This window comes from Diuraphis noxia, unplaced genomic scaffold (assembly GCF_037042655.1).
Source record: "Diuraphis noxia isolate RWA-SAM2 unplaced genomic scaffold, SU_Dnox_SAM2 contig0003, whole genome shotgun sequence".
In the NCBI taxonomy this organism is placed as follows: domain Eukaryota; kingdom Metazoa; phylum Arthropoda; class Insecta; order Hemiptera; family Aphididae; genus Diuraphis; species Diuraphis noxia.
The window spans coordinates 63,430,310-63,447,366 of NW_028301713.1; the positions used below are offsets into that span (position 1 = coordinate 63,430,310).

The window sequence follows — 17,057 nt, forward strand, 5'->3', positions numbered from 1 at the left end:
CACCCTTGTGAGTATATATATATTTTATTATTATATAAACGAACAATATATTATACAGGTATATAATATAATATTGTACGTGTAATAATTATTTTTGTTTTATTGCTTCGGCTTCAAAAAACAACGATAAATAAGTATAGCCTACTATTATAAAAATGATGCGATCATTATTGCTTATTTAACATCAAACCTCCGTTTGTTTCTGTATAATACGTTATTATTAATTTTGTTTCACATATTATTAATAATGCACACGAGGTGTTGTGAACCGTTCACGTGATGTTCAACATAAATTATGGGGTGGCAAATGCGCGCATTTTTTAATTATATAATTTAACTATTGCTTTCTAACTATATATATATTACTATTATGACGTTTAAACCGGGGCCAGCATTCACCGCGATGGCCCCCTTGGCCCCATACAATATATTATGTATAAATGTTTAATATTATTCATTCGGTATGATGATGCGTATAGTAATAATATAACGCGTGCTTATATATATATAAGTATGTCGTAAATGTAAGCTAACAAAAAATGCCGATACAATCTATGTAATAATATATACATAATAATACATGTTGTATAATTCGACGTTAGGTATAGTATACGCGCCAGGGTAAAATAATTATTATTTATCGTTGTCATTGTGTCCACGCCTAAAATGTTTTATATAGGTATCGTCCTGCTTACCTATATGCGTATATACCCGATGGTTAGGTTAGGTATGGTTATATACGCTTGTGTACCTATAAAGTTTTTAACGTATGGAATACCTACGACGGAATGCTAGCTAATACTCCCTACCCATCGTAACAGACCAACGTTAGACAATTGCGTTGGCATGAAGCGGTATGATATTATGCAGGTACCTAACATAATGCAAGTATACCACTGTACTACTGTACTGTAACCGCGGTTGACCGAAAATAACTCTATTGCTATTTGCTGCAAATTGTAATACTGCAGCCGAGGTGTCTGGGATGGTATGAAATTCCGACCAAGAATCACCATCATGTCGGCCGTGCACGATATCAGAAGGAACAAAAACAACTCGGTGAGCCCGAACACGCTATCCGCGCAAGAGTACAGTGCAAAGGAATTCAACGAATATCTGAACAAGTTAGTCTCGGGCAAAAGCATAATAAATAGGAACGGAGAAAAATATGTATTTTATAGGTGCCTGATATATTATAACCCGTAGCGATGTGATATGGCAGATGTCGGAAACCTCTTGAGACGGAAAATCCAATAGTTACAATTTATAAAATTTTCCTCTTCGTAAATTTTTCTTCCATACTCAACCCATCGCTTCGTTTGAGTCTTAAAAATAAATACTTTTTTTTAGTCTCGGAGCATTTTAATCGCGGACAAAGATAAATTATATTCTATTGCAGTTATAACACAGATTTAGTTTCATTTATAATCTGTGATTATAATATCAAAGCCACCAGCAGATTAAGAGCGTTTCTCACTTGCCAAAAGTTATCATGTTGTTGTCATGAGGTGGGGGGGGGGGGGTGTATCGTTTAGGACTATCAATAGTTATATCGTAAAATCGAATTCCCTCCCCCTGATTAGCTTCTAAAACACCACTGTCGTATATTATATAGCTGGGTCCTATAGAATCGATTAGGAGGATATGCATTTAACAATTCGAAAATATGTACAAAGTTAATAATACACTTATATACGGATTATGGATCACACGCTAATTATATTTTAATTTTTAACTTTATAGTTTTATACTCGTTGGCTATCACATTGAAATTCTCAAACAAACAACACTTTAGCTTCATATTATTATTTATTCCTCTATTTTGATTTGATTTAATCCTCTGTGGAAAGCAAACTTTCACAACTAAAGTTTATCTGCTGACGTAAATATTCAGTGTATACTTATTTGGAAAGAACTTTTTGTTACTTTTTCCAAAGAACAAAATATCGTATTGTCTGGATTGAATTTCAAACTTTCTTCATTTTATTTCATTAGGTAACTTAATTATTAAGAAATAATTGACAACTTTCTTTACATTTTTTTTCCATCAAATGTGATATTGAATAAAAAAATTTCAAGCCTTTGGTATACGTGTCAGTGGTGCAGAAACGAACCTAAAATAACTCATCTTAAGTAACCTACAATTGATCCACAATCACCCATATCTACCGACAATATAATAAGCACAAGTATTACTATTCGTAATGTTATTAGTATTTACTACATAACACTTACTATTGTCGTGGGCTACGAATCCTAATAACAACTATATAAAGACATTGTTGTCACAATTGGCACATTATGTCATTATAATACATAAATTATATTGTATATATATTACACAGTATTACGGTAAAGTTTTAATTGCTACTTGTGTCTAAATATTTATATGTGATATATCATATATGTGATTATTATGAGTAATTATTAATTGAACTCGTTTTGTAATGTTTAAATCAACGATTTAGGACCGGAGTTCATTACTACATTCGGTACGTGTTGACGTTTGCGTCAATCTTTGGCGTATTCCCAGTCAGTGGCATATACCGACGAGATGTCTACAAATTAACGTTTTGTTGGTATTATCCTATAGCTATTTACTCGATTCTCCTGTTCTGTGGATTCGTGTCCATAGAGATATTCTCGTTAGACTACACCATAAGGAATTTGAACCAAGATAATCTAACAGCGAAAGGCACGTGCTATATAATTCTACACCAATATATATTATACATAATTATATTATTTTGGTACCTATAATATGACCTAACCTGGCTATAGGTATTAAGTATAAATGGACGCCCGTTGGGTAAATTATTAAAAACCACAAATGTATATCTGTATATCAGTGAAAATCATTTATTTAAAATTATGGGGATGTTTAATTTTAATTTTCACTTTCACAATTCAGAATAATTTACCTATATAATAAATAGAGCGCTGTTGTTTAAATCTCAATAGTCGGTACACAAGTCAGGTTAGGAGTTGGAATTTACTATTGCAGCTAGTGATAATATGATAATTAATAATAATTATTAATTAATAATATTATTTACAATTATTTCTAAAATAATATACAACAATGCCGCAGGGGGTATAAAGAAAGCCACGTCGGGAAGTATATTTTATGGTAACGCATGTTGTGCACTGTGGATGTTCATAAAATTAGCTAAGAAATGGCCTAAGCTGATGCAAGACTGGAGGTCAGTAGAAATTTCGATGCGAAGGTTTGGTGCCCCAAGACTTGGATGGAAATCGACTACTCTGGCTGTAGTATTGCTAGTGTTCGCGTTCAGTAAGTACTAAGTAGCTGGCAGGCACGCCCGCAGAGATGCAGCTCAGGGGGGGCAAACAAATTTTTTTTATGTTTTTCATACAAGATTTCGGCAATTACGCCTAACCAGCCAAAAGTATTGAAAATAATCGTTATTGCGATTAAATACCTCCTATATGACTTGTTAGATACAAGGATTGTCGAATAGTCGCTCAAGATCAACTTTATGTAAAAAAACTTCCAATTTCGTAATTGACACGAAAAATCTCAGGGGGGGCAATGGCCCCCACTGGCCCCTCCCTCCGGGCGTCCCTGGTAGCTGGTATAGCCTATATTATACAATATTATAGTCTTGAGAGCACGCAACACCCGAACGTGTTGTATACTTGTGTGTTGTATATTAAATCTGTCGTACAGCCGCGATCCCAAATTTGATAATGATATTGATCACTATTTTCAGCTGAACACGGCTTACACAATTGGCTGAATACGAGGCCCGGTGGTAAAGACGATATTGCTTCCATGTCTCTTATCGACAACGATGATAATGGCAGTCTTATACTTATCGATCAGTCCGTATGTATATAATATATTTAAGCATAAATAATAATAATACATAATTATATAAACATATATTTAAAATGGCTATTAGTTATTTGTGATGATTGTAATATTTGTATTTACCACTGATATACTAGGTAGATATTGAAGGTATTTTTCCCGCCTTTAAAATATCAACAAAGATTTATATACAATTTACATACATAACAACATAAGTGTATTATACCTATAATAATAAACTAAATAAACTATACATTTCGGTTCAAAATAATTACAATAGTAATATAACTAATATACATACTATGTTTTTATATGTACCTACCTATACTAATAATACAAATTTATGATATATTTTAACAGAAAAATAATAATGTGAATGGTAATATTATACTAAATTAATATCTACAAAATAAGCAATAAATATATAGATACTACTCATAGATGCTAATTAAATATATTTATATATGTATATTAATCGTTTAATTATTGTTTATAATATCAACTACAATGGTTAATAATAGTCACTAATAATAAAATTGTATTTACATTATTTATTTTTTAAATGTATTAAATTAAGCTATACTCTCAACTCACTCTAACCCTGTAATAGCAGTTCAAAATCTCCAATCTCACCTTTCTCTTATGGAAGATTGGTACACCAATTGGAGGTTTAAAATTAATCAAGCGAAATCTATCCATACGACGTTCACCCTAAGACTTACCCCTTGCAATGATGTTTTCATTTACGGGACCCAAATTCCAAGTGCTCAGAACACTAAATATCTTGGCCTAACCCTCGATAAAAGGCTGACATGGGCCCAACATATTAAATCAAAAAGGATAAATTTAAACCAACGTTTACGTCTTTTAAAAAATCTCATTTATAATAACAGATACACTCATACTAGTACCAAACTTCTTATTTATAAATCCTTACTTAAACCCATGTGGACATATGGACTGCAATTATGGGGAAACGCAAAAAAGTCCAATCTAAACAAAATACTAACTTTCCAAAACCTAGCGCTTCGTAAATTATTAAATGCCCCTCCCTATGTATCTAATCATACTATTCATTCAGATTTAAAAATGCCTCTAGTGCATGATGAAGCAAAAATTTATTATAAACGTTTCCACCACCACTTATTATCTCACCCCAATCCCCTCGTTAGAAATCTCTCTACCCCAACTATCCCCGGAAACCCTCCAAGAAGGTTAAAACGTAAATGGTGCCGTGACTTGCTTATATAAATCAAGTACTAAATAATTAAGTACACTCAAAAAAAAAAAAAAAAAAAAAAACGAGCGAGTGTCATTAATGGGTGGCTGCTCTCATCAAACGTAACATGTAGTATATAATTTATTGTAAACTGTTTTTATATTAATATTAATTGTTTTGATACCTTATATATATTCTGTCTCACATTTACTTATTGTGCCTAAGGTACAGATTGTAAATTTCTTTTATAAAAAAAAAAAAAAAAAAAAAAAAAAAAAAAAAATGTATTAAATTGTACATTTTGATATTTTTTTAAAAAGAAATTAAGCTTTTGGGATGTCTGAAAATGGACCGATTACTTCATATAATATATATAGATGTTAGATTTTCTGGGTAATTGAATTCATTTCGGGCTTCTGTGAAATTTGAACAGTGTCCACTGGACAATGTCGAGCTTAATGTCAATCAGTATTGGTTTATATTTCTTAATAGGTATGTATATACAAGTGACGAAAAAGAAATTATTTCATATAGCTGGGGTTGCTTATTGTATTTATGGTTGTCTTATCTGTCTCCCATTTCCCTTTATGCTAAAATGTCTTGAAATCCATTATATAAACCATATAAGTATCTTTATATCTCAATATTATCTTTATATTTATAGCCCTTACAAATTGAGAAATAAGATTGCTGATTTTTAAAGCCAAGGGCTTCACCAGTGTTTTAAAAATATATTATTCCAGTTTAAACAAAAAAATAACCGATTCGTTCTAATTTCCACTAATCCAGCAATTAGATGGTGTATAATAAGTAATAATTATATTTTAGTCTATATATTAATCGTAACAGGCAGTGTTATGATGATCCCACTCGTAATTCGTTTATTTATTATTATCAAAATGCGTAAAAATCATACTGTGAGGTATTCTTTTTACACTATGTAGACCCAAAATTCCAAAAACTATACCTAACCTAACCTAACCTAATACTCTGCAATGGCCACAATATAGCAATAATATACAATTTAAAAATATTATATAACCCACAAATCAATCGTAAAAATTTTCTGAATTGTAAATATTCATTTTGATGTATAATCAAATTGTTCGATTAGGTAATATATAACTGTTAGTTATGTGATATAGTGTCTGAAGAAAATGTGCTCAAACCGACATAAATAAAATCAAAGTCCTACGTATGATTTCAAAATATACTACCAGGTTTGTTCGAAATGATGCACTGCGAACAAATTTATAATACCTACCAAACCGAAAAGGAAAGCGGGAAACAGTCGGAAAGTTTTTTCAGTCGAACAATCATCTATAGTATAGATTCTATACAATGCAAATTGCAAGCGATCCACACAACACTACAGATTGAATGACCGCCCTAATAGACGCAGACTCCAATTTTGTTTTTCCTAGGGTGTTTTTAATCAGTCCATCCTATCTTATTTATTATTGTAAAAAAAAAAAATACGTTTTTATAAATGATTGTAAATTTTTTTGCATAATTGTAATATGGACATTCTAAAATATACTAGGTATATATAATATAATCTAATTACATAACTATTGTATGTCGAGGTTTAGTTGATTTAAATCAGGATAATTTATTATTATTAATAATACAAAAATAATGTATAATATTTAATTATACCTAACTATAGAATAATAAAATCCTATACAATTTATTGTACGTCCTTTTAATTTACTAACTTGTATTCGGCAGCATAAGTCCCCTTTCCCAACTTTTACCCTGACCCTGATATATCCCCGAGTTGTATAGTGTATAATACTCATTAAAAAAATACTTACAACTTATAAGATATAAGTAGATATTACATTTAAGTTTAAATATAATTGAATATATTTTATATAGGTAGGTACTATCCTAGTGGGTATTCTATGGGCTATAGCCTATATAAACCTAATTAAAATTTGATATACACAACACACAGTCTACACATGACACACATGCACACGCTTGTTACGCTTATAATATTATAATGATAATTAATAGGTATAAGTAGTTGGATTTTATTTATTAACATGTTTTCATATGATTAATGACAATGGATTTATATGTGTTGCATACACAGGCAACTTTAACAGGGTATCTCGAACGGTTCTCTCTAAAAACGCATTGGTATTTGTACGACGACTATGACAGTTATAATCCGGTAAAAGGCTTCTTAGTAATGTGGTTGAGCCTAACCGCGACGTTTCTGTGGAATTTCACAGATCTCTTCATCATGCTGGTCAGCTCAGCACTGGCGGCTCAGTTTAAGAAGCTAACAAAATCCATGCATAGCGTCAGAGGTCAAGTGAGTGCCGATGCTTTAAATGTTTTTAAATCTAAAAAATAAATAATAGTTTTTTTAAGTACCTTAATGTATTTGATAATAGGAAGGTAATAAAAATAATTTAAGAATACGCATAAATACCTACTAGCTAAAACTATCCTCGAAAAAAATAAATGAGTAAAACACCCATTTTCTAATCAACGAGGTCTTATTCTTATAGATCCACATCTAATACCGAGAAGTCCGAATTAGTCGAGCAGACTAGGAGAGGGCTTAGGGGGTATTAGCACCCCCAATTTTAAAATTAGCACCCTCAAATAATGATCGTGCTTATGTATCAAAAACTTCTTCTTTCAAAAAAAAAAAAACTAAAATGGCAAAATGCATAGCATAACCACCCTTAGTTTGGGGGTGGTTTCCGATGTAAAAGTGAATATCCTTGGTGCATTATAGAGGTCAAAAGTAAACATTTTCCTACAGTTTTCAAAAAAATCTAGAAAAACAAAAAAAAAATGACAGAAAAACGGGAATTTTTACGCAAAACCAGTTTTCGACCAAATTGATATTTTTATGTGCTTGTAATTCAAAAACTAATCACTTTGAATACTTGAAATTTTCGCCAAATGTTTATGTTAGTGTTATCTATATTCAGTTTAATTTTCACAAATTTTTGACTTTTTTTGAGTTATTTATAGACCACTGAAATTTTCAATTTTTTTGAGAATTTTTTTTTGAAGTGCCGGTAAAAAATGTTGGACGACCAAAAAACCTTGATTTAATACAAGGTTCCTTATGAGTTGTTCTTATTGTAGCTAAAAAAACTTAAAAATCGTAATTCACAATTTTTTTTTATAAGCGTTTATAGTTCATATTTTTACGAAATCTGTCGAAAACACGAAAATTTGCAAGTAATTTTGAAGTTGAAAAATCTTAAAATTTTTTGAGTTTATAACTAAAGATTAAAAATACAACACTAAGTTTTCCTTCAAATAGCTATAGAGAAAACTCGAAATATCATTATAGGAATAATTTTAAGTGCGTTTGAATTTTAAATTTTCGAAATAGCGTAACGATAACGATTTATTCTCAAACGATTTTAAATATTTGTAATTATTCAAAAAGTATAAGTCGTAGATACTTGAAAATTTCACAAGTTATTTATATTGACATTTTATTTACATGATTTAATTTTCAAAATATTTTGACTTTTTTTGAGATATTTATAGACCACTGAAATTTTCATTTTTTCTGAAAATTTTCTTTTGAAGTGACGATAAAATATTTTTGGCCCTATCAAAATACTTGAAAATTTAATAAAAAGTTCCTCATAAGTTATTCTTATAGTACTTAAAAAATTATAAAAATACATAGTCCAATATTTTTTTATAAGCATTCAAAGATTGAATTTTGACAAAATACGTAAGAATCTCGAAAATTCGCAAATTATTTTAAACTAGAAATTCATAAAGTATTTTCCTTTTATATCTAAGATTTTAAAATTTAATACAAGGCTCCTAACATATTTTTACAATAGCAGTTGAAAAACATTACAGTTCAAATTTTGACTAAATACATAAACATTACGGTAATATTCAAATTATCTTAGATAGAAATTCATAAAAGTTTTTCTTTTTAATTCTAAGATTTGAGAATTTAATACAAGGCTCATAATATATTTTTACAATAGCAGTTGAAAAATAAAAGAAATATATAGCCACAATTTTTTTTTTACATGCATTCAAATTTTAATTTTGACAACATACGTAAAAATCACGAAAATTCACAAATTATTTTAAACTAGAAATTCATAAAAAATTTTCTTTTTAAATCTAAGATTTGAAAATTGTTAATAATCTATAATATATCCTCGACAGATAAACCGTCTCCGTTCAGAATCGTTTTTCGTATACAATGATACCTATCATTGCTTTCAAATTTAACTTACCCTAGTCAGAAGTCCACCCCACCGGCACCCACAATGTACAGCAGAGCGATACCCACTAACCCGTTTTTTTTTAAATCGAAATTGCGCCTATGCGAGGTGCGATTACTTGTTAGTTGTTAGTAAGTCGAATTTAATAAGTACTTTAAAGACTATATTATAATTATTTATACTTACCTAATGGCTAATACCTATCTATAATGCATAAACATCATAAATACCTAACTGTCCTAAGTATAGGTACCTACTATCTATTGATAACTATGGTATTAATTATTATGGTATAAACGTTTGTATATTATTATGCGCCGATAAACGATAAGTATGGTAAATCCTATTGGGCCATTAGGAGCATGATATTAATGTAATAAATTTACGCACCCGACTTGTGATTAATATCGATGTTTTTCTTTACCGGTCGCGTTGTTCAAAAGATGCTGACAATGTCGCAGTGGCGGGAATATCGAGAGACATACACGTCCTTAACTCATCTGGTCAAGAAAATTGACGATCACATCAACGTCATAGTGGCGTTGTCAATAGGCAGCAACATTTATTTCATTTGCGCTCAGCTCATTACGGAAATCGAGTGAGACTATTATATTATGCAATTTATACATATTATAACATATATCATAATGTACGAGTGTGATTTTATAACATACTTGTGAATCGCCCCATTTTAATGCTTTTGTTAGTTCTATTAAATGTCATACATTTTTTTTTATTATTTAAATAAGGCTTCAACTCCTGAGGTTATTAGCCTGTAACAATTACAAAATAGTGGTAATAGAGTATTGGTCTTAAAACTATGGGGATACATTAAGTTTAACAAAAGAGGGAGTCTATAGAATATAATATGTACATTTGGTTATTCTTCGATTAGGATGCATTTTGAATAAGGCATGGTTAATCAATTTTTCCAAAAACTTTGCATGTAGTTATCATAATTCATAATACCTTATATTATCATAAATATACATATACCTGGTTTGAGGATAAATCGTTATCATTACGCGATTTCATAAAAATTTAAAACTCAAACGCTCAAAACATTTTTCCTATAATGAAGCTTCAAATTTTCTCTATAGCTATTTGAAGCAAAACTTATGGAAAAATTAGTGTTGAATTTTATAACCTTAGATATAAATATAAATAATTAATTATTAATTTGAATTTCCGATGGACATTTTTTTTGTGATAAAGATTATTTTTCAACTGCTATTAAAAAAATATGTTAAGAGCCTTGTATTAAATTTTCAAGATTTTCTACCCAAAAAATAAATTTTTATCGATATTAATTATTAAAAAAAACTAATAATGATCGAAAATTGCATATACCTATAAATAGTTTAACTTAAGTCGAAATTGCAGGGTGGATAGAATATACTTATATAAACATTCAGTGAAAATTTCATGTACCAATGGTCATTTGTTTTAAAGTTACATCAAAAATCAAAATCGATTTTTTCGAAAACTGATTGTGCGTAAAATTTCCCGTTTCCCCCTTAATTTTTAGTTTGTTTATCCCGATTATTTAGAAAAATATTTTGACCCCCAAAGTACCAACTAGATTCACTTTCTGATCGAATAAGGTACTGAAGTCAAAAATTGAAGCACTTTTACTGCCCCAAAACGTGATGACAGATAAAAAAAAAATACGAGTATTCATGGTTTTGACGAATTTTTGTCAATATTTGAACTTCAAATGCTAATAAAAAAAAATTTTGCATATGTATTCTTAGAATTTTTAAATCACTATAAGGATAACTTATGAGGAACTTTGTATTAAATTTTCACGTATTTTGATAGGGCCAAAAATATTTTATCGTCACTTCAAAAGAAAATTTTCAGAAAAAATGAAAATTTCAGTAGTCTATAAATATCTCAAAAAAAGTCAAAATATTTTGAAAATTAAATCATGTAAATAAAATGTTAATATAAATAACTTGTGAAATTTTCTAATATCTAGGACTTATACTTTTTGAATAATAACAAATATTTAAAATCGTTTGAGGATAAATCGTTATCGTTACGCTATTTCGTAAAATTTAAAATTCAAACGCACTTAAAATTTTTCCTATAATGATGTTTCAAGTTTTCTCTATAGCTACTTGAAGGAAAACTAATGGAAAACTTAGTGTTGTATTTTTAATCCTTAGTTATAAACACAAAAATTTTTATGATTTTTCAACTTCAAAATTACTAGCAAATATTCGCGTTTTTGACAGATTTCGTAAAAATATGAATTATAAACGCTTATAAAAAAAATTGTGACCTACGATTTTTAATTTTTTTTAGCTGCAATAAGAACAAATCATAAGGAACCTTGTATTAAATTTTCAAGTTTTTTGGTCGTCAAACATTTTTTTACCTGCACTTAAAAAAAAAAATTCTCAAAAAATTTTTAAATTTCAGTGGTCTATAAATAACTCAAAAAAAGTCAAAAATTTGTGAAAATTAATCTGTATATAGATAACACTAACATAAACATTTGGTGAAAATTTCAAGTATTTCAAGTGATTAGTTTTTGAATTACAACCATATAAAAAAATCGATTTGGTCAAAAACTGGTTTTGCGTAAAAATTCCCGTTTTTTTTTTTTTAATCAACTGTGAAAAGCTAAGTTATATCAACATTATCAACTGTATGTCTGTATATTAAATTAGTTAAGGTCATAAGCTGATTAGAAAATAAACTAACTAAGTTTAAAAGTTTATAAAAATAACATTTTAAATTAGTGGCGGTAGTACGGTACTTGATAAATCGTATTTTGAATAATTGAGATATTTCATTCGATTACGTTGGAATACATGTAAGAGCTTGCGATAAAAATGTCTTATCATTTTTCGAACAACTACCCTGTACCCATTTGTTTTGTATAGACACAAGGAACCTTAAATCTATTAAATATAGTTATTTTTTTAATTGAATTACATTTTTATTAGATAATATTAGATACCTACATATTTATTTATAATTTTTATTTTACGTGTTATTTACTGTTTTCTCGCAGATCACACACCAAACCTTAAAATGTCCGGTAGATCACACGCTTTACTATAATGCCAAACAGTCCATTTTTGTTATTACTTGAATATAATTACTTTTATAAATGGTTTCAGATGAAAATTGATAACAATATAACTATTTAAAATATGTTGTTATTGTAAAACAAAAACATAAAAAAAAAAATGATTTACATATTATTTATAAAACATTATGTTAATTAAAATTTTATATAGATTTAAATTACAACTATGTAAATTCTTGAGCCTCAATCAGCCCTCCCCCCTTGGCCATTGGTGAGTGATAAAACCCGTCCCTGCATACAAAGCCTATGATGGGCCCTGTCCCCTGAATAATATTCTTACATTTAAATTTATTAAAAAGACGCAGTCGTACCCGCGTATATGTTGTCTCTGTCTTATACTAACACATAGCACACCTAAATGAACGACTTTATAGCATTTAAAATTTTGTAGGTATCGTCTGATTAAATATTAGAGTGAATTAACGAATTAACCTATTATCAAACTTTAATTTTACCAAACTGTGTTAGGTATCTATCAGGACCTAACGAATAATAAATCCAACTTCTGCGTTAGGAATGTAAAACTTTATTTGACAGTTAAAAACCATGAACCAACACTTATAAATTTACTTATACATCTACACTTTTGACACGAGTTAAAACGACGCAGCTGAGATTGACACAATTCGCCAGAACGCGCTAAAATACCAACTGGTTAATCTCACTAGGCCTAAGCATCAGCAGGACAGGAGGCAACAATTGTATCGCTCCTAAGTCCCTAGTGGGAGTTGACAAATGTGAGAACATTATATGTGTGTGTTCAATCGTCTTGCAATATATTTATTTTTATTATTTTTAAGTGAGTTTTTAGTATGTAATACTATGTATTAAGTATTAATATTTTAAAATGCTCATAGCTCACTTACTACAAGTTTAAATATCATGGACTTTTGAGTTGTTGAGTTTGAGCAACACATACTCTTAATTTAGCATTTAAATGAGACGACTCAAACGAGCATAGTTATAAAATCACCGTGCATGTATTAAAAGGAAAATACAATAAGCATAGTTTCAAACCAAATCAGGCCAACACACTAATCATTTTTCATTAATCATTATATATTATTGTCACCAGTTCAATCAAGCACAGCTACTTCAGAACGCTGTTCTACATGTACTCGTTCATATTTTTGGTGTTTCGGACCACAGCAGTCGTGATGCAAGCATCCGCTATAAACGACGAGAGCAAAAAAATTGTACCGGAAATTTTCATGTGTCCGACGCATAGTTATAGTATAGAAGTATGATTTTAAAACGCTTTTCACTATTAATATTTAAATTATTTTTTAACTGAACGTGTCTGGTCGTCACGATATTGAATAGTTTTAAATTACTTAGTGTACAATTATTTATCATATTGTATAAATCAGTTTTAGATTCTGAGCGGAGCGAGAAATGCATTGATGGGGGGTGAAAAGTAAAAAATTTTAATACAATGTTTTTCTAAATAATCGGGATAAACAAACTAAAATTTAAGGGAAAGACGGGACATTTTACGCACAATTAGTTTTCGACAAAATAGATTTTGGTTTTTGATGTAACTTTAAAACAAATAACCATAGATATATGAAATTTTCATAGAATGTTTATAGAAGTATATTCTATCCACCATGAAATTTTCAAACTTAAGCTGAACTATTCACAGGCATATGCAATTTCAGATAGAAAAGCTTAAAAATGTAATACAAGGTTCCTAACATATTGTTACAATAACAGTTGAAAAATAAAATAAGAAATTTTCACTGAATGTTTATTTTGGCATTTTTTATATTTGATACAATTTTCAAAATATTTTCTCTCACGTTTTAATTTTTCAACTTTTAGATTCTGAACGAATTCTGATGAATGTATTGATTTTACAATGATGTGTGTGTTTTTTTTTTGTGTCTATGTACAACATAACTAGTCGAAATAATCCTTCAATTTCAAACTTTGGGGGTGGTTTCCGATGGAAAAGTGAATATCCTTGGTGCATTATAGAGGTCAAAAGTAAACATTTTCCAACAGTTTTCAAAAAAATCGAGAAAAACAAAAAAAAAATGACAGAAAAACGGGAATTTTTACGCAAAACCAGTTTTCGACCAAATCCAAATCCAAATCTTTTTTATATGGTTGTAATTCAAAAACTAATCACTGTAAATAATTGAAATTTTCACCAAATGTTTATGTTAGTGTTATCTATATACAGTTTAATTTTCACAAATTTTTTGAGTTATTTATAGACCACTGAAATTTTTGATTCTTATGAGAATTTTTTTTTAAGTGTCGGTAAAAAAATTTTGGATTACCAAAAACACTTAAAAACCTAACCTTAAAAAAAGGTTCCTTATGAGTTGTTCTTATTGTAGCTAAAAAAACTTAAAAATCGTAATTCACAATTTTTTTTTATAAGCGTTTATAGTTCATATTTTTACGAAATCTGTCGAAAACGCGAAAATTTGCAAGTAATTTTGAAGTTAAAAAATCATAAAATTTTTTGTGTTTATAACTAAGGATTAAAAATACAACACTAAGTTTTCCTTCAAATATCTATACAAAAAACTCGAAGCATCATTACAAGAAAAATTTTAAGTGCGTTTGAATTTTAAATTTTTACGAAATAGCGTAACGATAACGATTTATCCTCAAACGATTTTAAATATTTTGTTATTATTCAAAAAGTATAAGTCGTAGATACTTGAAAATTTTACAAGTTATTTAGATTGGCATTTTCTTTACATGATTTAATTTTCAAAATATTTTGACTTTTTTTTAAGTGTCGATAAATTTTTTTTGGCCCTATCAAAATACGTGAAAATTTAATACAAAGTTCCTCATAAGTTATCCTTATAGTGATTAAAAAATTATAAGAATACATAGGCACAATTTTTTTTTATTAGCATTTGAAGTTCAAATATTGACAAAAATTCGTCAAAACCATGAATATTTTTTTTTTGTGTCTGTCATTGCGTTTTGTGGCAGTAAAAGTGCTTCGATTTTTGACTTCAGTACCTTATTCGAACAGAAAGTGATTCTAGTTGGTACTTTAGGGGTCAAAAGTAAAAAATTCTAAAAAATTAATGGGACAACGGGAAATTTTACGCACAATCAGTTTTCGACAAAATCGATTTTGATTTTTGAACTTTTGAACTTTAAAACGAATGACCATTGATACATGAAATTTTCACCAAATGTTTTAACTTAAGTGGAACTATTCATAAGGTATATGCAATTTTCGATCATTATTAGTTTTTTTAATAATTAATATCGATAAAAATTTATTTTTTGGGTACAAAATATTGAAGATTTAATTCATGGCTCTTAACATAATAATATTGTTACAATAGCAGTTGAAAAATAAAAGAAATTCATATTCACAATTTTTTTTTATAAGCATTCAAATTTTGAATTTTGACAAAATACGTAATATTCACAAAAATTCACAAATTGTTTTAAGCTAGAAATTCATAAAAAAATTTCTTTTTAAATCTAAGATTTGAAAATTTAATACAAGATTCCTCACAAATTTGTCAATCTCTATCACAAAAAAAATGACCACCGGAAATTCAAATTAAATTTTTATTAGCATTTGAATTTCAAATATTGACAAAAATTCGTCCAAACCATGAATATTTGCAAATTATAAATAATTGTATAATAAATATTATTATAAATATTATACAATTAGCACTAAACGCAAATCAAGTCTACATTGACTTTATTTTTCAAATAACTTATTACAAAATACCATGAACGACATAAAGAATTTGATTATGACGTGTTTAATATCTAATGTTTATTATAGTAGGTACCATATTATTTTTTTGCATTTGATGTAAATGTCTGGAAACTTCAGTCATCTTTTCGTAGGTATTCGAATACCTATATGAGGATTGGTTGTGGAAAGATTTATAAGAGTTCAAAATAAGTAAATTTCATACGTGCGAATGCAATGTGTGTCAAGGCATTAATTTATATAATTTAAAAGTAATACAGTACCTACCTATATTTATGTAAGAACAAAGGTAAAAGTATAGCGCAGCGCTCTCGTGCATGCCCTTACAATTGACGTCTCAGCGTTGCCAAGTGGAAGGTAAACGACTTTTGCTCATAGCTTTTAAGTTTATTGTAATTTTTGTCCATCCTACTAACATACTAATCGACACAGTAATACAAAAATAATATGAATTTGTTATTATTTCTACTTGAGATACTGACATAATGCTATTATAATAACCACAAACTTAATGGACATTAAATAATCTATAATAAAAATAAATATATTAATAAAATATAGCCAACATTTTTTGAGCCAATAAATATATTAAGCACAACTAAATTATTCTACAAACTTTTTAGTTTAAAATAGTCATTAGTGCTAAAATAAATAAATATTTTATATTTTAAGAAAAAATTAATGTTATGAGGCTTATGTATACAAAACTAAAGTCAGTTTTTAATAAATTCATAACATTTATTGTTTACTTGTATTCAAAAATTGCATATATTTCAGTAGATAGTACAATAAAAAATTTTTAAATTTAAATAAATTACTTTATCGTTTTATTTTTAAGACACAACGATTTTTACAAGAAGTCACATCAGATTATGTTGCTCTAACAGGATTAAAAATGTTTTCAATCACCAGAAACTTTCTTTTAGGGGTAAGATAAATTTGAAAAA

At 28.6% G+C, this 17,057-nt stretch overlaps 1 protein-coding gene across 1 annotated transcript; it reads left to right on the top strand.

Annotated features, from left to right (window-relative positions):
* Positions 1-809: 809 nt before the first annotated feature.
* On the top strand, positions 810-17,047 carry LOC107170397 (gustatory receptor for sugar taste 64f-like). Its single transcript, XM_015520500.2, has 8 exons — positions 810-1,124; positions 2,469-2,695; positions 3,092-3,295; positions 3,735-3,850; positions 7,156-7,380; positions 9,736-9,890; positions 13,471-13,636; positions 16,949-17,047. The coding sequence occupies exons 1-8, from the start codon at positions 991-993 to the stop codon at positions 17,045-17,047; spliced, it is 1,326 nt and encodes a 441-aa protein (XP_015375986.2). The 5' UTR covers positions 810-990.
* Positions 17,048-17,057: the final 10 nt, after the last annotated feature.